The 22,589-nt window shown below is 39.4% G+C and overlaps 1 protein-coding gene across 4 annotated transcripts; it reads right to left on the bottom strand.

The window, feature by feature from the left end:
* Positions 1–2,986: 2,986 nt before the first annotated feature.
* On the bottom strand, positions 2,987–20,727 carry LOC130873141 (C-type lectin domain family 2 member H-like). 4 transcript variants are annotated; one of them, XM_057767738.1, is made up of 5 exons: positions 20,502–20,727; positions 19,904–20,083; positions 5,256–5,431; positions 4,598–4,704; positions 2,987–3,608 (listed from the first exon to the last, which is right to left on the bottom strand). In XM_057767738.1, exons 2-5 carry the CDS (start codon positions 19,998–20,000, stop codon positions 3,482–3,484), a joined length of 507 nt encoding a protein of 168 aa, XP_057623721.1. In that variant the 5' UTR covers positions 20,001–20,083; positions 20,502–20,727; the 3' UTR covers positions 2,987–3,481. The 4 variants fall into 4 exon arrangements, with proteins under 4 accessions (XP_057623721.1, XP_057623711.1, XP_057623702.1 ...); XM_057767728.1 differs by having other exon boundaries at positions 2,988–3,608; positions 19,904–20,077; XM_057767719.1 differs by lacking the exons at positions 19,904–20,083; positions 20,502–20,727 and adding exons at positions 10,684–10,808; positions 12,281–12,433 and having other exon boundaries at positions 2,991–3,608.
* Positions 20,728–22,589: the final 1,862 nt, after the last annotated feature.

Raw genomic sequence — 22,589 nt, 5'->3', positions numbered from 1 at the left:
GCCTTCTTACTCTGTTCGCCAGCTCCAATAATTTCTTCAATCTTTTCAAATCTTTTTATCATTGTCTTTCTTAAATCCTGAATCTCCTGACCTATATATGTTTCTAGTGATTTCACTGAGGTATCAATTTTTTGGTCCCCATTTTGCACCTGCGATTCCAAAGTTTTATTTTTTTTCTTTCAAAGATAACATGTCCTCCTTAAACTTTTCTTGTATATCATGTAGATTCCCATCTTGGAGGTACATTCTGTCTGTTACCTTATCAAAACTTTGTGATAACGTCTGAACGTCAAATTCAACAGCCTGAACCGTTTCAGGTAACTTTCTAGTACCCTTGGATATGGAGTCAATTTTGTCTATCATAGTATCCACTTGTTCAGATAACCTCTGATTTTCAATAATTTTAATCCTGTCAATTAGTTGTTCATTATTAGTTTGTAAAGATTCTATCGTTCTTAGGAGTGCCATATTCTTCCTACATGATAGAATATGGAAAAGAAAACTGAAACCTAGTAACAAGCAAATTAAGGAATCCCCATATAAATCTTGTATGATATACTCCATTGTATTAGTAAGCAAAGCAGTAAAATTTGCATTAGAAACGAAAACTGCCATATTACCTATTATTCAGCAGGTGGCGCTGTTGCTGAGTCGTGACCAAAACGGGGTCCTGTTTCAGTGTCCACCTTAGTAGATGTTAAAAGCTGGAAAATGCGAGTTTCTCAACAAAGTAAATGTAATTAAATCAATTCCATAGACGGAACCAGAAACCCAAAATCCAGGGGTAGAGAAGAGCAACCTGGAAGCTGCTTATGCCTCCACTTGACAGAGTCTCCCCGAGGGGTTGCAGCTTTCGGCAACTGCTTGTGCTCTGGATCGTGCCACTCAAGCGCTGTGCTTGCAAGGGAGATTTAAAAACGACTCAGAAAAGAGCAAACCATGCAGGAAGAGACTATGTGGGCCTGTGGAGTTTAAATCCACATGGGGAGGCAAACGATAGGGTGTGTGGGGACTTGAAGTCAATCTGAGGTGTTTAAAGGGAAAATATAAAGAACTGCAGCAAGAAAAGCGACTGTGTGATAATTTATGTTAAATGGCTGGTTCCACACACAAGGCACAGGCCACAAGGCACAGGCCGCGGCTGAGGGAGGGAAGGCTCGCGCCAAGCCGAACTGATGCCAGGCAGCCTAGCCGGGGAAGGAGGGTTCCTAAACCAAACATTGGGCGCCAGATGAAGGCGAAGGCGTAAGTCACAAGCAATCCCACACCAGTTTGGAATTATGATTAATAGAATGATTATTTATTTAAAGGGGAAAATACTTACAGATCACCGTCCCAGACAACAGCCCTTTGCGCAATCAGGAAGGGAGTCTAGTCACCTGAAGTGGAGCAGGAAGTAAGAGAGAATGAGGAGGGAAGTAGCCGCTTTTTTAAAGGGAGAGAGACCACGCCCCAATGGGCTGGTATCTCAGCGGCTATTGGCTGGAGGAGCGGAAGGACCTCCCGCAACACCTTGTCTTTATTATTTCCCTAACATATGCAGAATGCAAGTCATAAATTGTAATAGGTTGCTTAATTTTTTTTTAGATAATTCATTCCTTTAGGTATCCATCTACATTCTTTGGATCATTTTGGGCCTTTAGAACTTCTTGCGTTGTCAGAATAGATTATAGGGTAGGAAGCTAAAACCTTGGGTAAGTAATATCTGACAGCTACTTGCAATGTCGAATCCTGTCCTTGTGCCTTCTTTCCCTGTTTATCAGCTCCAATAATTTCTTCAATTATTTTAAATCTTTTTATCATTGTCTTTTGTAAAGACTGGATCTCCTGGCATGTATATATTTCTAGTGATTTCATTGAAACACCTAGCCTGTGGCTCTCATTCTGCACATGTGATTCCAAGGCCTGAATTTTCTCCTTTAATGATAACACCTCATCCTTGGACTTTACTTAGATAGCATACAGATTGCCATCCTGGAGATATACTCTATCTGCTAACCTATCATAACTTTTTTAACAAATTTTGATTGTCAAATTCAACAGTATGAATTGTTTCATATAATTTCTCAGTACCCTTAGGTATGCATTCAATTTTGTTTGTCAAATTGATGTTATATTTTTAATAGTATTAATTTTTTTCAGGTAACTTTTGATTTTTGATGGTATTAATCCTGTCAACTAGCTTTTTATTATTAGTCTGTAAAACTGTATCATTTCTAAAAGTGCCATATTCATTCTAAATGATATAATATGAAGAAAATAACTGAGTCCCAATACCCAATAAATTGAAGTATCACCATAACCATATAAGCCTCGCATAATACAATCCATAGAATTAGCAAAAAAGTTACTAAAAGTTTCCATATTAATGTAATCTGCCATATTTATTTATTTATTACATTTTACGAGATCTGGTAAACTGTTTTGGGTGTAATAATCTTTATTGTGCAGCAGATTCTGTAGTTGCAGAATCGCAGTGGTGACAGAAATTGTCTTGATCTGCTTTAGTTTCCAAGCTGCTTTTGTTTCCCAACTTGGTACTGCTTAAATACACGAAGCAAGAAATTCAGAATTCATCGGCAGGGAGCAAAATCCAGAAGCTGCTTTTGGAAAGACTGTAGGGTGTAACAGAGGGTCACTGACTTTGGCGCTATAATAGCCCCCGATTCTCAGTGAATGTATTTTCATCAGTAATCCAAAGTATATGGATGACTACCATATGTCCAGAAGCTGCACAAACCACCATGAGGCAAGAATCACACCAGGGAACCACACCAGGGAACACAGCAGTCATACATAGGCTTGGAACATTTCCCAATTATTACAGGCAGTAAGCTACAATGTGGTAGGGGTTGTACAAAAAACAACAACAACAACAAAAACAACAACAACAACAACAAAAAAAACCTGCTGAGTTAAAAACAAGTCAAGTGGGCAGGGTTGGTAGAATTTCTGGACTGTGCATTGGCTAGGCCTTTAGGTTGCCCACAAAGTAGGTGTGGAGTCCGAATCCATGTGGGCATCAGATGGAAAAGGACGCTTAAAAGAAATCCCATACTAGCTTAGAATTGAGGATAATACATAATTATTTATTTAGGGGGTAGACTCACAAATCAGAATTCTCTGCTGGAACAAAGGACAGAAACTGAATCCCACATCCAGAAAAGAGACCATATGCATGTTCTACATTGGCATAAATAGCATAAGAAGCCACAACCCAGTGGGCACATAACTACTGGTTGTAGGATTTCCTACAGCATTTGCTCAAATACCTATTACATATAGAACTGACCATGCTTTCCCAAGAACCTTATGTATAATCTTCTAAGTGAGTTTTCATCTTTGCTGTCAACAGACATATTATCATTGGATTTTGATGGTGATTTAGCAGATCAGGAGTGAAGCAACAACTTTAGACAACAGGTAATAGAGATTTCTTTCTCAGGCATGCTATGGCACATTCCCTACCCTGTATTTAAAATCAATGGCCCTTATAAAGACTAGCTTTAGGCTTGCTGCAAATCCATTTCCTGTGTATATAGCCTCTGCCACTGCTGATTCCGTTGTCACTCAGGTAGGCACATTCTCCTCCTCCTCTGATAGGAACCCTAAAACAACAAACACATACAATTTCTGCACAGACTGACTCAGATTCAATCCTGCAATGAAATCTCATCCATCTCCACTACTTATTTGTAATAAGAATCAGAGAAAGGCAGAATCCTTGGAGAACCACTCGTACTAGTTAGGCTGAGCATTCTTTACATTCTTGGAGATCAGTTTGAACACCATTTCTTTGTCATTCCTCCAAGTTGACCCTATAAAGTGTGTACAAAGCATTTGACTAGTGCATGATGTCATGTTCAAATTAACTACTGCCATGGGTGGCCTCAAAGTGGTGATTTTTCACATCTCTCTTGAAGTATTTTATACATGTATATAAGTGAAAAAAATCCAATTCTTAGTAAATTTCTTAATGGTCTTTAGTGATGGATATGATTGGGTTTGTCTGTGTCTTATTGTTGCAGTGAAATGGCTATATTCTAAATGGCTATGCTCACATCCAGGATTGTCTCAGGGCTCTTAGGTGATGAGACATTAGTGGAGGTTCTCAATGCTTCTGCTTCCATGAACAAGTGTAGCTATGCATACAGCTATCTGAAAAGTCCTACATCAGTCATTCTACAGTGGCTTCCTCACTGCTCATCTACAGTTCTGTAAACAGCCAACAAGGGTGCTTATTATCAAGGGAACAGTTTTCAATTGGTAATGGAACAGACAGCATCTACCACAGAAACCATCATTATGCTAAGGATTTCAGGGGATATCACACTAAGAAAATGCTTTGAAAAATGATGGTAAATAAATGGAAATACACAGAACAATTTAAATGTGTAGGGTTGTGAAATTTCCTGGGCTTTATCTATTGCATATAAGCATACACCCTAGCTCTGAGGCACCCCTCCTACTAAGGGTTTATTTTTCTACTTTTCCAGTACAGTTGGCTCCACATGACTCAGGCTTTCCTCTCTTACAGTTACAACTCACACAATCACAACACATGAACACAGTAGAAAAAAGTGGTTTACAAACATACAAGTTGTTATATTCAGTGTTGTTTGTCCACATACAAGGATGCTCTGGTGACTCTCTGTGTAGGCCGATCCAGTGGTCAGAATTACCATTGTATCTCTTCAGGAAATTCTGTTATAAAACACAGAAAGCAAATACATATGTCTCTCTGTTTTAGATGATCCTTGAGTCATTGCTCTACAGCCTCCTTTTGGAAAGACAGTAGGGTGTAACAGAGAGTCACTAACTTTGGCGCTATAATAGCCCCCGATTCTCAGTGAATGTATTTTCATCAGTAATCCGAAGTATATGGATGACTACCTGTCCTACTGTGATTGGGAAAATCCCTTGTTAAGTCTGTCCTGACAGTTATTAACAGTGGTCACCTTCAATATTCAATACCTGCCAGCTTTGGTTAAGATTTATATGACTGCCAAGTATCTTGGTAATTTGTATGTTTGATGATACAGGTTAACTATGGACACCACATGATCAAATGTTTTTGGAATGTCTCAGGATTCCAGTCAGAAGCAGTAACATCACCAAACAGCACAAATTTGTGCTCCCATGTCCCCAAAACCTAGGGTAGGATGGTTCTTCTTGTTTTAGACTTAAGCTCACTATTTCAAGGAATTATACACTCAGCATGACAAACAACAAACCAGTTCCTGATCCTTTCTTACCAGTTCCTTCAGATTGTCAAATAGAGCCAGATTGGCTGCTAGTGCCATGCAGGAGGTCAGGCTTGATGTCCAGTTATTTGTGTCTTCAGAAAAATAAAAACATTTACTTCCAAATCCTATCCAGTCTGTTGGGCAGGTGGAATAGCAAGGTCCAGTAACAAGTTTTTCTTTTTGTACTGAAATGTAGACATTTCAGAAAATATAATAAACATTTCAAAGTCTCCTGTCTTTGGTTAGCTATCAAAATATCAGTTGTGTGCTGTGTGTTTGGCCAGTAGCTTTCCTAACTGATCATTAAGGGAGTCCTCCCAGAAGGAAGGTCCTCAATTTAGAGCCTTCCTGGTGTGGGACAATTCTGTATTCTGTCAATTACATTTTAAATAAATGTTGATAGTCCAGTAGCCAGGCAGGAAGTATAGGTGGGACAACCAGACAGGAAGGAGAGAAGAGGCAATGAGAACATGAGAATTCTGGGAAGAGGGAAGTTCCCTCCGCAGTCCTGCCCAGACACAGAAGAAGGAAGATGTGACCTGCCCTACTGCAAAAGGTACCGAGCCATGTGTCTAACATAAATAAGAATAATGGGTAAATATAAGTTATAAGAGGTAATAAGAACCATGCGCTAATGGGCCAATCAATTTATAACTAATGCAGACTCTCTGTATAATTTCTTTGGGACCTAACAACTGTGGGAACTGGGCAGGACAGAAAATCCAGTCAACACCTTCCAGTGAGTTTGGAGGAAATATTTTTTTTTCTTCTTTGTATTTTGTGTTTTGAGACAGAATCTCATTATGACTTTCTTCCTGGCCTGGATCTCACTGTGTAGACTGCACTTGTCTAGAATATGTAATATCTCTCCTGGCTGTGCCTCCTGAGTGCTAGGACTAAAAATACCATACCTTGCAAAGAAATAATTTCTATGCCCACAGTCCCTTAAAACTGTTCCTGATTCCTGGACTCCTACAGTTTTCTTCCCCATAACCCTCCTTCACATATTCCTTTTCTCTAGACAAAACAAAGATAACTCCTCTCTTGCCTGGATTTACTACAGAGATATCCTACCCTGTAAAACAAGCCATAATCAAAATAGGTCTTCAATACAAAAGCTTTGATCAAGGCTTTCCTATAACTCTACAACATACATTATATATGTATATATATATATGTGTGTGTGTGTGTGTGTTTGTATGTATATATATATTTGTATGTATATATACACATATATATGGTGGTTCTTTTTTTTTAAGATTTATTTATTTATTACGTATACAACATTCTGCCTCTATGTATGCCCATACCACCAGAAGAGGGCACCAGATCTCATTACAGATGGTTGTGAGCCACCATGTGGTTGCTGGTAATTGAACTCAGGACCTCAGTAAGAGCAGCCTGTGCTCTTAACCCCTGAGCCATCTCTCCAGCCCTATATGGTGGTTCTTGTTAGAGGCACTGACAATGACTGTCATGAAGAAACAAAACAACAGATGTTAGAACCATCACCCTTCATGATAGCCACAAATAGCATAAAATATCTTGGGGTAACCCTAACCAAGGAAGTGAAGGATCTATTTGACAAGAACTTTAAGTCTTTGAAGAAAGAAATTGAGGAGGATACCAGAAAATGGAAGGATCTCCCTTGCTCTTGGATTGGGAGGATCAACATAGTAAAAATGGCAATTCTACCAAGGGCAATTTATAGATTCAATGCAATCCCCATTAAAATCCCATCAAAATTCTTCACAGATCTTGAGAGGACATTAATCAACTTTATATGGAAAAACAAAAAACCCAGGATAGCCAAAACAATCTTATACAATAAAGGAACTTCTAGAGGCATTACCATCCCTGACTTCAAATTCTATTACAGAGCTTCAGTATTGAAAACAGCTTGGTATTGGCATAAAAACGGAGAAGTCGATCAATGGAATCGAGTAGAAGACCCTGATTTTAGCCCACAAACCTATGAACACCTGATTTTTGATAAATGAGCTAAAAGTATTCAATGGAAGAAAGAAAGCATCTTCAACAAATGGTGCTGGCAGAACTGGTTGTCAACCTGTAGAAGAATGAAAATAGATCCATATCTATCACCATGCACAAAACTCAAGTCCAAATGGATTAAAGACCTCAATATCGTCAGAACACACTGAACCTGATAGAAGAAAAAGTGGGAAGTACTCTACAACATATGGGCACAGGAGATCACTTGCTATGTATATCCCCAGCAGCACAGACATTAAGGACAACATTGAATAAATGGGACCTCCTGAAACTGAGAAGCTTCTGTAAAGCAAAGGACACTGTCACTAAGACAGAAAGGCAACCCACTGACTGGGAGAAGATAATCACCAACCCCACAACAGACAAAGGTCTGATCTCCAAAATATATAAAGAACTCAAGAAACTAGACTGTAAAATGCTAATTAAGCCAATTAAAAAATGTGGCACTGAACTGAACAGAGAATTCTCAACAGAAGAAATTCAAATGGCCAAAAGACACTTAAGGTCATACTCAACCTCCTTAGCAATCATGGAAATGCAAATTAAAACAACTTTGAGATACCATATTACACCTGTCAGAATGACTAGAATCAAAAACACCAATGACAGCCTTTGCTGGAGAGGTTGTGGAGTAAGGGGTACACTCACCCATTGCTGGTGGGAATGCAAACTTGTGCAACCACTTTGGAAATCAGTGTGGCGATTTCTCAGGAAATTTGGGATCAACCTACCCCAAGATCCAGTAATACCACTCTTGAGAATATACCCAAGAGATGCCTTGTCATATGACAAAATCCTTTTTTCAACTATATTCCTAGCAGCATTGTTTGTAATAGCCAGAACCTGGAAACAACCTAGATGCCCTTCAATGGAAGAATGGATGAAGAAAGTATGGAATATATACATATTAGAGTACTACTCAGTGGTAAAAAACAATGACATCGTGAATTTTGCATGCAAATGGATGGAAATAGAAAACACTATCCTGAGTGAGGTATCCCAGACCCAAAAAGATGAACATGGGATGTACTCACTCATAATTGGTTTCTAGCTGATGGAGGTGGGTCTTCTATAAATATAGGTTGCTAATGGATAATCATTAATAATAGTCAAATTTATAGTCGTGTTAGTTAGATTTTCTAGATATATAGAGATATATTTCAATTAGATAGACATTCTTCATATCTTTCAAAGACTACAGAACATGACATTTAAAATATTTTAATAACTTAGGGCTTTTCATGACAATGAGACACGCCTGCTCCTGGTAGTACCAATCTACTTCAAGAGGAAGATGGGCATTAAAGAGGCTCCTTATGGAGTTTGATAGCCATTTGGGCAAGAAACTGCTCTTGCCTGGACTAGACACAGAGAACCCTCAAAAAAAGGACTGCTAAACTTGCCTAAAGATGAGATGGTTTTTCGGGGTTCCTGACTCATGAAAGAGTCTGCAAGACATTCTACAGGACACAGCAAAAAGTAACTAAACTGTCTTTGAAACTTCCTGCTTCATGAAAGAATCTGCTGGATACTATGGGCCTGAAGGCCAAAGACGGATGCCCCAAAGGTACAAAAAAACTTTGGGTGACTGTCCAGGCAGCGAGATGTCTCTGTCATTTCTAGAGTTTAAAGTTTCTTACTTCTTGTTTACTTAGGTAATGTTATATCCTTTTAAAGGCTTTGATGGAATTAAAAAATGGTTAGTTATAGTTTTCCTTAGTTATGATAAAAGATAAAATAGTTATAAGTATTGTAACTGTAATTCTTGCTTGATAACTGTTTTGCTATATGTAATCTTACTATGTTAAAGTAAAAGCCTTTCTTTTTTGTTTAAACAGAAAAAGGGGAAATGATGGAGGTGGGTCTTGTATTAATCTGTTGCTTTCATTGGTTAATTAATAAAGAAACTGCCTAGGTCCATTTGATAGGCCAACCCTTAGGTGGGTGGAGTAAACAGAAGAGAATGCTGGGAGAAAGAAGCCGAGTCTGGAGTCGCCATGATTCTCCCACTCCAGACAGACGCAGGTTAAGATCTTTCCTGGTAAGCCAGCTCGTGGTACTACACAGAATATTAGAAATGGGTTAGATCAATATGTAAGAGCTAGCCAATAAGAGGCTGAAACTAATGGGCCAGACAGTGATTAAAAGAATACAGTTTCCGTATAATTATTTTGGGGCATAAGCCATGCAGGCGGCCGGGTGCCGGGGACGCAGCCCCACCGCTCATATTACAACATCTAGCCATAAATAAAGGACATTGAGCATATAATTTGTGATCCTAGAGAAGCTAAATAAGAAGGTGAACCCAAAGAAAAAGACGTATAATCATCCACCTGGATACGAAAAATAGACAAGATGCCGGGCAAAAACTGGGAACTTGTGGGTGAGGGGGCATCAGGCTAATGGGAAATAGGGTGAGAAATGTGAGAAGGGGAGGATGGGGGGAGCTTGGGGAAATGGGATAGTTGGAATATTGGAAGGGTGGATATGGGAGCAGAGAAATATATATCCTAATTAAGGGAGCCATCTTAGGGTTGGCAAGAGACTTGACTCTACAGGGGCTCACAGGTGTCCAGGGAGATGTCCCCAGCTAGTACCTTGGGCAACTGAGGAGAGGGAACCTGAAATGATCCTATCCTATACTGATGAATATCTTGCATATCACCTTAGAACCTTCATCTGGCAATGGATCGAGATAGAGACAGAGACCCAATTTGGAGCAATGGACTGAGCTCTTAAGGTCCAAATGAGGAGCAGAAGGAGGGAGAACATGAGCAAGGAAGTTAGGAACACGAGGGGTGCACCCACCCACTGTGACAGTGGAACTGATCTATTGGGAGCTCACCAAGGCCAGCTGGACTGGGACTGAATAAGCATGGGATGAAACCGGACTCTCTGAACATGATGGACAATGAAGGCTGATGAGAAGCCAAGGACAATGGCACTAGGTTTCGATCCTAATACATGAACTGGCTTTGTGGGAGTCTAGCCTGTTTGGATGCTCACCTTTCTGGACCTAGATAGAAGTGGGAGGACCTTGGACTTCCCGCAGGGCAGGGAATTTGGACTGCTCTTCAGTATCCAGAGGGAGGGAGAATGGAGTGGGGGGAGGGGAAGAGGAGTAGGGCCAGGGGGAGGGGAGTGGGGGGAGGGGGCGATGTGTGGGAGGAGGGGGAGGGAAATGGGAAATGGGGAGGAGGCGGAAATTTTAATTAAAAAAGAATGAAATAAAGAAAAAAAAGAAGCTAGAGTTAATGGGCCAAGCAGTGATTTAATTAATACAGTTTCTATGTAATTATTTTGGGTCTAAGCTAGGCAGGTGGCCCGGATCCAACAAGCAGCACTCTTTCCTTCTACAAGTAAGTATAATTGACAGTGTGGATGTGGACAGAATGCTGCAGAATCTGGAGAGTGGGTCACTCACCTGACAAAGCAACAGACAGAGTGATTACAGCTCCAATAAGAACCATAATCACTGCATAGCAACAGTAAGTCCTTGCAGGAGACACAGGGGAGACAGTTCTGAGACTTGTCCTTGGAGCCATTTACCTGAGAACATAAATATGAGAATATCTTGACTTGTATTTCTCTACTGCAATTGCCTGTCACAGAACATCTTGGTTCATAAATGATTTCCTTGGCTCACAGAAGACTGGAGGAAAAGGAAAAAGAATTTTTCTATGGAGTCTTCTATTTAATGAACTAAGAGCTAATGAAGGATCAAGAAACAGAAAGAGTTAAAATCAAGTTGAAAAAGCATCATCATCAACAAAAACTACCCTAGATTTAGTTCCAGAAGAATAGACCTGGATAGAATTTAGTGGACCATAATAATAACAAAAAGAAAACAAAATAAATGTGCCAGGTGTAATGGCACAGGACTGTGATTCTAACCCATGCGAGGCTGAGGTAAGAGAGTGGAAAGTTCAAGGCTTGTCTTGACTAAATAGTGAGCTTGAATCTGAGAGAGGCTACATTTTGACTCTATTCTATCTACCTATCTGTTTCTCTGTCCTATCTGTCTTTCTGTTCTGTCTATTACCTGTCTTTCCAACTACAATGAAATAACTAAATTAAATTCTATGTATTAGCAGAATGAGAATATGCAAAAGGAGCATTTCAGTAAAATCAACAAAACACAGTGCATGTCATTGTCAATTCACAGTAAGAACTCTCAGCATATTAGAAATTGAAGAAACTTCCTCAATCTAACAAGAGTTATCTATGAGTAATTCAAACAAAAATCCAACCACAATCAGCATGAGTGCTCTCCCGCCAGGGAATTAGAGTAAGGCAATGATGTCTGCTCACCATTCTAATGTGACTCTGGGAGTCCTAGCCAGGACAACAGGGCAAGCATAAGAAATGTCAGTAATGCACGATAGAGAGATATAAAAGTGTTGCTATTCACACAACATGGATATATCCAGCAAAATATTGTAGTATGAAGAGAGCTTCATGTTGGTTTCCACTGCCTAGAATTGAAATAATCACACAGAAACTATATTACTTAAATCACTGCTTGGCCCATTAGCTCCAGCTTCTTATTGACTAACTCTTATGTATTAATTTAATTTATCTTCATTAATCTGTGTATTGCCATGTGGCTGTGGCTAACTGGGTAAAGTTCCCTGTGTCTGTCTCCAGTGGTCTACATAGCTTCTCCCTGACTCCACCTTCCTTCTGCCTTGCTATAGGCCAAGACAGTTTCTTTCTTTATTAACCAATAAAAGCAACACATAGACAGTAGGACCTCCCACACCATTTTCCCTTTTCTTTTTAAACAGAAAGGAAGGTTTTAACTTTAACATAGTAAAATTGCATATAACAAAAACAGTTATCAAGCAAGAATAATACTTACAATATTTATATCTACTTTCTTTTTTTTTATCATAACTAAGGAAAACTGTAACTGTCAATTCTTCAACTCCATCAAATGAAGGCGTAAGTCACAAACAATCCCACACCAGTTTGGAATTATGATTAATAGAATGGTTATTTATTTAAAGGGGAAAACTTACAGATCACTGTCCCAGACAACAGCCCTCTGCACAATCAGGAAAGGAGCCTAGTCGCCGGAAGTGGAACCGGAAGCCAGAGAGAGGAGAGGGAAGTAGCCGCCTTTTTAAAGGGAGAGAGACCACACCCCAGTTGGCTGGTATCTCAGTGGCTATTGGCTGAAGGAGGGGAAGGAGCTCCTGCAACAATCAAAGACTCCAGAAAGATATAATATTACCTAGTAAACAGAAAGTACATTATAAACAACTTCCAAAACACTAGAATTGACAAAGACTTCTTGTTGCCCCCACAGTCACCCTGAGTTCTTCTGTATAGTTGGGGCATCCATCTTCAGCCTACATGCCCATAGTATCCAGCAGACTTTTCCACACAGTAGGAGATTTCAAAGACATTTCCACTTATATTGGCAGTTTGTCCGTCACTTTCTTTTGTGTCCTATAGAATGTCTGGCAGACTCTTTCATGAAGCAGGAACCCCAAAGGACAGTCTCACCTTTAGGCAAGTTCAACAGTCATTTCTCTGTGGGTCCTACATGTCCACTTCATCAAACAGTTCAGAAAAGAGCAGTTTCTTGCCCAAATGGTTAATCAACTCTATGAGGAGCCTCTTTGATGCCCATCTTCCTCTTGAAGTACACTGGTGCTGCCAGAAGCAGATGTGTCTCATATCATAAAAAGGCCTAAACTTTAAAAATATTTGGGAATTTGGGCGTAGTACTCTCCAAACTGCTTCCTGCTGTCCAATGGGTGAAGTAATTTTTTGAGGGCTGTTTAAAGCAACCTTTCAATGGGTCTTGGTCCATCAAACCATATTAGCCTGGAAGCAACCCACAGATTCTCATCTTCTGTGGAAATGAAAGAAGAACCTCCTTTCCAAAGCAACATACCCTTAGACCCATATTTTGAATTCAAGGATTCAAGCAATTCCCAAATATTGTTTATAAATGTTTCTTTATATTTAAAGGGGAATATGCTATAGAGATTTGCATTGGTATGGATCTTGGTTTATTGATGCAGATTTAAGGTCAGTCTTGTTATATGCATATTTATACTCTTGATTAAGGTATTGTGATTGTGTAGTTCATTTAAAAATGTAATGTATAATTAAGAAATAAAGGTTAATAGATAGTCATCTATAATAGCCAAGCTTGTAGTCATGTTAGATTTTCTAGATATATAGAAATATATTTCCGTTAGATATTCTTCAAATCTTTCAGAGACCTTCAGAATATGGCATTTAAATGTTTTAAAATTTAGGACTTTTTATGAGATGAAACACATCTGCTCCTGGCAGCACCAGTCTACTTCAAGAGGAAGATGGGCATCGAAGAGGCTCCTCATAGAGTTGGTTAGCTATTTGGGCAAGAAACTTCTCTTTTCTGAACTGTTTGATGAAGTGGACATGCAGGACCCACAGAGAAATGACTGCTAAACTTGCCTGAAGGTGACATTGCCCTTTGAGGTTTCTGCTTCATGAAAGAGTCTGACAGACAGGGGAGAGGGGGAGAGAAAAGGGAAAAGGGCAGGAATGGGGAGAGCTTGGGAGAGTGGGATGGTTGAGATTGAGGAAGGGTAGATTAGGAGCAGGGAAGAATATATTTTAATTAGGGTTGGTAAGAGGGTTGGCTTTAGAGGGGTTCCCAGGTGCCCATAGGTACGTCCCCAGATAAGTCCTTGGGCAATAGAGGAGAGGATGCCAGAACTAGCCTTGTCCCATAGTCAGATTGATGACTATCTTACCATAGATAAGTCAGGTGACAGATGGAGATGGAGACAGAGATGGAGACAGAGATCCATATCAGAGCACTGGACTGAGCTCCCAAGGTCCAGTTGAAGAGAAGAAGGGAGAATATGAGCAAAGAAGTCAGGACCATGAGGGGTTGGTCTACCCACTGAGACAGTGTACCTATTCTAATGGGAGCTTACCAAAGCCAGCTGGACTGGGACTGAACAAACATGTGATCAAACTGGATTCTCTGAATGTGGCTGACAATGGGGAATGACTGAGAAGCCAATGATAATGGCACTGGCATTTGTTGTGGGGAGCTGCGGGCTGCGTTCCTGCTGCCCCGGCTCCCAGCCGCCTGGTTAGCTTATGCCCCGAAATAACAACACACAAACTGTATTCATATAAACACTGCTTGGCCCATTAGCTCTAGCCCTTACTGGCTAATTTTCATATCCCAATCAACCCATCTCTAATAATCTGTGTAGCACCAGTCTTACCAGGAAAGATTCAGCATGTCTGACCTGGTGGCTTGCTTCATCGCGTCTGCTCTGGAGAGGAGCGGCATCGCGTCTGAGCTCACTTCCTCTTCCTCCCAGCATTCTGTTCTGTTTACTCCACCCACCTAAAGGCTGGCCAATCAAATGGGCCAAGGCAGTTTCTTTATTAGCCAATGACCTTCCTCCATCAGGCATTTGTCTCTACTTCATGTACTGGCTTTTTTGGGACTCCAGTCTACTTGGATGCACACCTTCCTAAGCCTGGATGGAGAAGGGAGGGCCTTGGACTTCCCATGGGCAGGGTAGCCTGCCCTCTCTTAGGACTAGAAGGGGAGGGGGTAAAGGGAGTGGAGGAGCAGGAGGGAAATTGGAGGAGGGGAGGAAGTAGAAATTTTGAATGGTATTATTTATAAAGCAATAAAAATAAAAACTAAGAAAAAGAAAATTCAAGGTTAATAAAGCATTATGCTATCTATCTATCTATCTATCTATCTATCTATCTATCTATCTATCATCTATCTATCTATCTATCTATCTATCTATCATCTATCTATCATCTATCTATCTATGTTGGCTTATTTTAGCAGTCTCCAGCATCAAATGTCTCTCTGCAGTCAAAAAATTCAAAGGAAACACAGTAGTTTACATAATCCAGACTCTCTGTGTACATTCTATCTTTATGTGGCTTGTTTTTTTTCTACTTTAAAACAAATTGTGATTGTTTGTACTCTGTCTCTTTAAAGACTTTGTTTTATTTTTTAAAACAATTTACTTCTTTTCCAATTCTCTATACTCTTTTCTTCTCTCTCCCAAGTCTACATAGATTTATTCAACCCTGTGAACCATTTAGATGTCTATATATGTCTGAATCTGTCTTTATTGTGTATCTGTATTCATTTTTTTTTTTTTTTGTCCAGGAGCACTTCTTAAAGTGATAAGCTCTTCTTAAAAACTTAAAATGCACCATTGCTAGGGGAAATACGGCACTTTCTGCTTGCCCTGCCCAGCCCAGAGTGGCATAGCTGTTTGCTGCCTCTGAGAGCCATGCTCAGAGCCCCATTTTTAGGCACACAGCCAGTCTATGTTGCCATTAAGAAAGTTGTAGCAGTCTGCTCACAGACCCCATTTAAATGTTCCATAGCTGGACCTCCAGAAAGAGTCAGAGTTTGTACTGGTAACACAACCCAGAAAGATGGCATTTTTTTTCTTTTGAAAGATGGCATTTTAAAACCGTGGTGTTTTTTTTTTTTTTCTTTTTTTTTTTTTTTTTTTTTCTGCTATCACTGAATCAGGAAAACGTCTCTTAAAGGAGTTGTGGCATGCCATCAGCAAACAGAAAGAATATGTGTTAACTCTGTATTTTTCTCAGGTATTTAAGTGGATTTAGTTGGCCATGTTGGCGCATCAACTTGTATGCTTTAATTACCATTATTGAATAAAGAAAACTGTCTTGGGCCTGTATGGGGAATAAAGGTAGGTGGGGAAAATTAAACTGAATGCTGGAGAAAAGAAGGATGGAGTCAGGGAGAAGCCATGTAGCCCTACCATAGACAGACGCCAGAACTTTTACTGGTAAGCCACAGCCATGTGTCCATACACAGATTAATAGAAATTGGTTATATTAATATGTAAGAGTTAGCCATTAAGAAACTAGAGTTAATGGGCCAAGCAGTGATTTAATTAATATAGTTTCTGTGTGACTATTTTGGGGCTAAGCAGCTAGGAACCAACATGCGGCTCTCCCCTCCTGCAAAAAAAAAATTCCTAAGGAGTCTTTTAAAAGTCTTTAAAAGTGGTGATTGAGTTTACAATACTGCAGGAAGATATATTAATGCACAAAATAATTTTCATTTTCATGCATAAGAAATTGTCAACTGCAAACATATGTATAAGGATATCAATATTCATAGCCCTGCCAAACAAATTATACATCTGATGAAATATGTTCACAATTAATTGCAAGAAGAGCTGCAAGTGCTTGTAACCTTGGAATCATTTCTCCAGTACCTACCGTTGGGATTTTAAAACTCTCAGCACATTGTAGGTGCAATTTCTTTTGGGAGAGAGAGAGAGACAGAGTGACACACATAGACACACACACACACACACACATAGACACAGAGAGAGAGAGAGACAGAGACAGAGAGAGAGACACACAGAGAGGGAGATTCAGACAGCCAGAGAGACAGCAAGCTGAGGGGGTGGGTGGGTGGAGAACAATGCCAATCCACTGTTTAACTTTATATTTCTTTTTAGGGACCAGAGAAGTGTTCATTGCACCAAATCCACTTTATTTTACCTACCAGGTGTGAAGGCAAAGCTTTTTGTATTGTAACTAAGAAATCTTCACTTGAGACAAGCTCTTGTTTACAAATATGTTTTTCATTTTTTACCTTCCAATTGATTTAAATTCGAGGACTGATGTTTGGTTCTGTGATCATTCTGGGTCAGTTATAATACACAGAATAAGCTGTGAGTCTCACCATGAAAATCCAGTGACTAAGCATCCTATGCAGATGAGTTTTCTTTTCTTTTTTTATTATTTTTTTAAAAAAGAAAATAAACTATCTTTTTCTTTTTGCATACCAATTCCTGTTCCTACTCCCTTTCCTCCTCCCATTTCCTCCACCTTTCTCCCACCCCACCCAAATCCACTCTTCAGAGAGGGTAAGGCACATTGCTTTGGGGAAGGTTCAAGGCCCTTCCTACTATACCTAGGCTGAGCAAGGTATCCATCCAAAGAGAATGGGTTCCAAAAAAGTCAGTAGATGCAGTAGGGATAAATCCTGGTACCACTGCCACTGGCCCTGCAGTGCAGAAGAGTTTTCATCCCTTCTCTACCTAAGGATTGTCCACATTTTCCTGTCTATAGCACTCTCTCTCTCTCTCTCTCTCTCTCTCTCTCTCTCTCTCTCAATACACATTGATTTTGAAAAAGAAAATTGAGCCAAATATGGAATAAAATGATGCTTACCATAGTAAATACACACATTAAATATGTTTAATATTACTAGGCTTTGGAGAAAATAGTTGAAATACAGCTTAGCATTTTGTTAAAATGAGCCTACATTTACTTCATGTCCTGGATCAAGGGAAATGTCTCTGTTTAGACACAAAACCTTCCTGTATATACAACAACATTATGAATTAGTCCTTGTATTATGCAACAGTTCAGATATCTCTGAGCTGAGACAAAGTAAACCAACATTTCTCAACACTGGGGAAAATAATTGAAAAAGAAAACTGGACCTCTTGTTTGCATCTGCCCATTTCTTATGACAGTTAAATGTATCCCAATCTGCTTTCCCCAAAAGTCCTTAAAGTGGACTTGCTGGCCAGCTTACATATCCTTTAAACATTTTATAGCCAAAGCAGTTTCTCTTGGGTCAACAAGATGGCTCTGTAGGTAAAGGTGCTTGCAGTTCAAGCCTGGTGACCTGGGTTTAACCCCTGGAACATGCACAAAAGTGAGAGAACCAACTACACATACTCTAAATGGCACATGTGTGAAACCTCCCACCCACACTACCTCCATCATCACAAAATTCAAAACAACAGCTGCTGGAGTCCAGGTCCAGTGGATTTCAAAGACCCTGAAGATGAAGATGTGACACCATTGTAATGAAGGAAATGACTACAAGCTTGTTGTTCAGGAGATGGCCCTGAAAAACTTGAGCATCTTTGTAGTTATTTTATTTTAAAGTCATAAAGCATACATTTTCAGTTTTATTTCCTCAAATATGTTTCAAGAAACCAGATAATAACTCTCTGAAGTATTTTTTTTGCAAGTTTTCATATCCTTTATTTTCCCTAGGCATCTGACTCATAATTAATTTAATCTTATAACCTCATAAGTGAATCTGTACTGACAATATCTTTATTTCTGTCCCTTACAACCATGGCCAAAATAAGAAAATTTATTCTATTGGTACAAGAGCTGGTTGACACTTGGTCAGCCTTTTCTATTTTTTAACTAGTTGAGGTTTTGGCATCTACACAGATGAGTTCATTTTTCCTGAGCTATTTCTTCATGTTCATACGTATTTATTAATTTCCCTAATCCATTCTTTCAAGGGCTACTTTCTAAGTCAGTGTTCACTATGAGATTTTCTGAGAATAATTATGTGCCTCAAGAAACTGCTTGATTTCTATTATGTTCATTTAAGTGTTTAATTGCTTCAAGAATCATCATTTCAATTCCAATATATGTTTTAATAAACCCACATAAATTATTAATATATTTCTATTGTGCCATCCCTCAGCAAGGCAGATCCACCTAAAGCCCTGATAAAGAGGCTACAGGAGACAGTCTTTCTCTACTGAGATAATGTGCTTTTCCTTCCCTGGAACTCCACTCTGTGGTCACCTGTGGAGCTGCAGTCAAACAGTCTGTGAGGCTGGCTGGTTTTTCTGAGCTCTAAATCAGAAGATCTCCAGGTTATGCTTCTCGAAATTTAGGATGCTGGCCAAAACTGAACTTTTTTCACTCTTCCGCTGAACCTACCTGTCTCTCCCATGAAACTCCTTGTTGAACGCTGGGCTTCCCAAAGTCTCTAAAACAGCATATAATATGTCTTTTAAATTTTGGCTCCATAGAAACTTTACAACCCTTTTTATTTCTAGTTGTACATTAAAAAAAAAATATATCATTTGAATTCAGTGCATCAAGATTTCCACAATGGCTTTCTTTTTTAATAAGGTAATATGCAACTTTTCCTTCAAATAGGCCCCCCAAAACCATCTGGGTGTTTCACTTTTGAAAGTTATTTGTTTATTTGATATGTGACTTTTAGTGTTTCCCTTTCTTACTTGTTCTTCTTTTCTGAAACTAAACCCTAAATGTTTATTATAGAAAATATCACATATATCCAAAAAAATCTCCCATCAACAACAACTACAAAAACTCCAAACATTATGATATATTCTCTGTTTGGGATAACTTGTTTCACAGAAACGTGTTTCTGTATGGAGAAAAAAAATGGTTTTAGATATGGGACCATTTGAGTAAGCTGAAATACATCTATATTCTTCATGAACTTGTTTTTTTTTTCCACGAAGCCCATATTCTTTCAGTAAAACAAACAAGTAAGTAAACAAAAATGGAAATAAGCAAAGAGGAAAAAAGGGATAAAATAAGAGAATGAGGGGCTGGAGATGGCTCAGAGCACTGGCTGCTCTTCAGAGGTCCTGAGTTCAATTCCCAGCAATCACATGGTGGCTCACAACCATCTGTACTGAGATCTGGCACCCTCCTCTGGCATGCGGGCATACATCGAGGCAGAATGTTGTATACATAATAAATAAATAAATAAATGAGAACGAAATAGTTAGTCTCTAAATACAGAAGACAGTTTAACAGAAATCCTTCAAGATTCTTAATTTCCATAATTATCCACAAACCAGAAACGCCAGAAGATTTGCCGGAGTTGGAGTTGAACTTCCAAGTGCACTTCCCCTCTCCACCTTTCCTTGGAATCACACTGGATCTGCAAACCATAGGTCACAGAAAATTGAAAGCTGCGCTGTTAGTTTCCTTCCCTCTGGGACATAAGGATCATGGTCGACAGCAACTTCCTGAAACTCACCAGAGTAAAAATTATCAGATAAACAGTTGATAGCAAGCTACACACACACACACACACACACACGCACACACACACACACAAACATGAGCACACATGCATGCCCACACACAAGCACCAATGTATGCACACATACACACTAAAAACAAAGGAAAACCTAAAAATCCAACTAAACAAAAACTATGCTTTGTGCTCTTATAATTGATTCCTTGTTCAATTTTTTTTTGTCCAGAAATAATCAAGTATTGTATACTGTGATAGAGCAATAAGTAATATACCAGATGTCTCCAGGAATCCCCACTCTACAGAGACCCACCATGACAGGCTAATAGTCGGGATGCTCTACTCCTCTGCGAGACCCTGGTGAAGCTTCTCTCTCCCCTTTTAGTTTGATTCTTATTGCATCAAATACATACCCATTTCTCCCTTCTGAAGAAGGTCTGTGCTAGTGGGTTCTGTCTCTAGCAGGCACACATGGAAGCTGGTGAAGACTCTTAAGAAATTATTTTTTTTGAAGTGAGTCTCAGTTCAGAAAACTGTAATTGAAACTAGAGAGGAAGTATTATTGTTTTTGTGTGGAACCCAGGGCGCGTTAAACGAAACCAGCCGCCCCGGGGCTCAGAGCAGGAGCCAGCGCAGACTGGGAAGTTGTGTCCCCCAGTGGCGCAACTCGCCCCCGCCCCTCCCTCCTCTCTTCCGGCGGAGGTGACGGGGGGGGGGGGGGGGTAGGGGGCGAGAGCGATCTTGCAGACCGCCTGGCGGGGGTGACTGTGCCAGAGTGGACTGGCGGGGCGGCCCACCTCAGAGGAGCTGGCAGTGCCAGCTCAAATCCTCTGAGAGAGCCACGGGCACTCTCTACCCATAGAAGGAGAGTAGGGAGTACGTGCCTTTGACTTGGAATGTCTTTAGGGGCCGCTACATTGGAAGGATGGGGATCCCCTGAAGTACTGTTGTCTGTTTATTATGTTTGAGACTGAACTAACGAGGAAAAAAAAAAAAAAAAAGAAAGAAATGGGACAAAACTTAAATGTAAAAATGCAAACAACTTGGCAGCAGCCCATCTAGAGTCTGTATCCCTAGCTCTGAGCCAGGTCTAATCACAGGGAACACACTGCTTGGGCGACAAGCCACTAGACTGCAGGAAGTGCAACATGGCACAGCCCTGGCAGGAGGAGACAACAGGCAACAACAAGGATCACGGCCTGCAGTGGCTCAAGAAGCATCACAGCTCTGGGGCACAGCTGGACCTTACAGCCAGGGAGGTACCTGGGACGTGAGCATTTTCCTCCATGCCCCCTTGTGCAGGCCCTGTCTGAGCTTCTTGAGGGTCTCTGTAAACCCCTTTGGACAGGGAGAGGAACCTACAAGCCTGTGCAAAGGAAATCGACTACTTACAACTGAAAAACTAAACAAATAAAAAACAGAGACTCTGAGATTGTGGCCAGAGAAAAACTAACAAAAATTCTTTTTAGAAACATTAAAAGCCAAGTTCTTCACTGTGATAACACTGTGATATGGTCTCTTCTGCTGGCCAGTGGTTTCCCATCTTAACCCTTTTCTATCCTGATACTGCTTATAAGAAATGTTAAATTATACCAGCCTGTATACTTTAAAAAGTGTTGATTTTAAAGTAAATATCAATGATGCATTATGTTTGAAAATGCTTTTGTTTCCACAGGAAAAAAAATATATATATAAGTTTTAGTCATTTATATCCAATGGGTTACAAAGCCACAAAAAGAATTTAATAAGAATTTACATAAGAGGCAAAAAAGTCTTTAATAAAAAAGACAGGAGACTAAAAATGTCTGGCTAAACCAATAGAACAAAATTCGAGAGAGAGCCACACTTAAAGTTATAAAAGGCCGAAAGATATCAACTATGTTTGCTGTAATTTCTTGTACCTAAATGTTTAACAGTTAATTCTGGTTTTAAAAAGCCTTCTTTGTCTTGTTAAAGGGTCATGTCTATTTCTTAAAAAAATTATGTATGCTTAAAAAGTTAGTCTATGGTAATTATAATTTTGTACTTGTAAATTTTTCCTCTGAACTCTGGTCATTAGATTTGGGTTAGCAAAAATTTGGGTTTTTTTTTTTTTGATATAGATAATGTTAAAACTGTTTTATGCTTTTTTTTAATTGAAAAGCTGCCACCTCAATGCTTTTATACACAAGTATGTCAGTTACCACTGAGACTAGATTCCCAAAGAAAGAACAGTCGCAAAAAGACCTTAAAAACACTAATGCCAGGTGATAGTCACCCAAAGCATCAGCTACAATAAAATAAAATAGGTTATAAAACATGTATGCTTTAAAAATGTTTCATATTGTTAGTGTTTAGATTTTAGCCTCATTGTCTTTGCTAAGATCATCAATTTAAAGGTTCAATCTGATAAAAATATGCTATATAATTCTGATCTTCTTAAAGATACAAATTGTTTTTTGTTTTTATTTTTGTTTATTTTTATTTATTTATTTATTTATTAAAGATTTCTGCCTCTTCCC

Source organism: Chionomys nivalis, chromosome 1, assembly GCF_950005125.1.
Source record: "Chionomys nivalis chromosome 1, mChiNiv1.1, whole genome shotgun sequence".
Classification (NCBI taxonomy): domain Eukaryota; kingdom Metazoa; phylum Chordata; class Mammalia; order Rodentia; family Cricetidae; genus Chionomys; species Chionomys nivalis.
The sequence above is the reverse complement of the archived record's forward strand: the minus strand, read 5'-3'. Positions and strand labels throughout refer to the sequence as shown.

What these genes read in the sequence shown, in the direction of transcription:
- LOC130873141 (XM_057767719.1), bottom strand. Translation starts at nt 10,804, where the DNA reads ATGGCTCCAAGGACAAGTCTCAGAACTGTCTCCCCTGTGTCTCCTGCA. An exon ending in TCTGTCTGTTGCTTTGTCAG is followed by an intron (nt 5,432 to 10,683) that starts GTGAGTGACCCA and finishes TCTACATTTCAG; the next exon opens with TACAAAAAGAAAAACTTGTT. An exon ending in AACACTGAATATAACAACTT is followed by an intron (nt 3,609 to 4,597) that starts GTATGTTTGTAA and finishes TTGTTGTTTTAG; the next exon opens with GGTTCCTATCAGAGGAGGAG.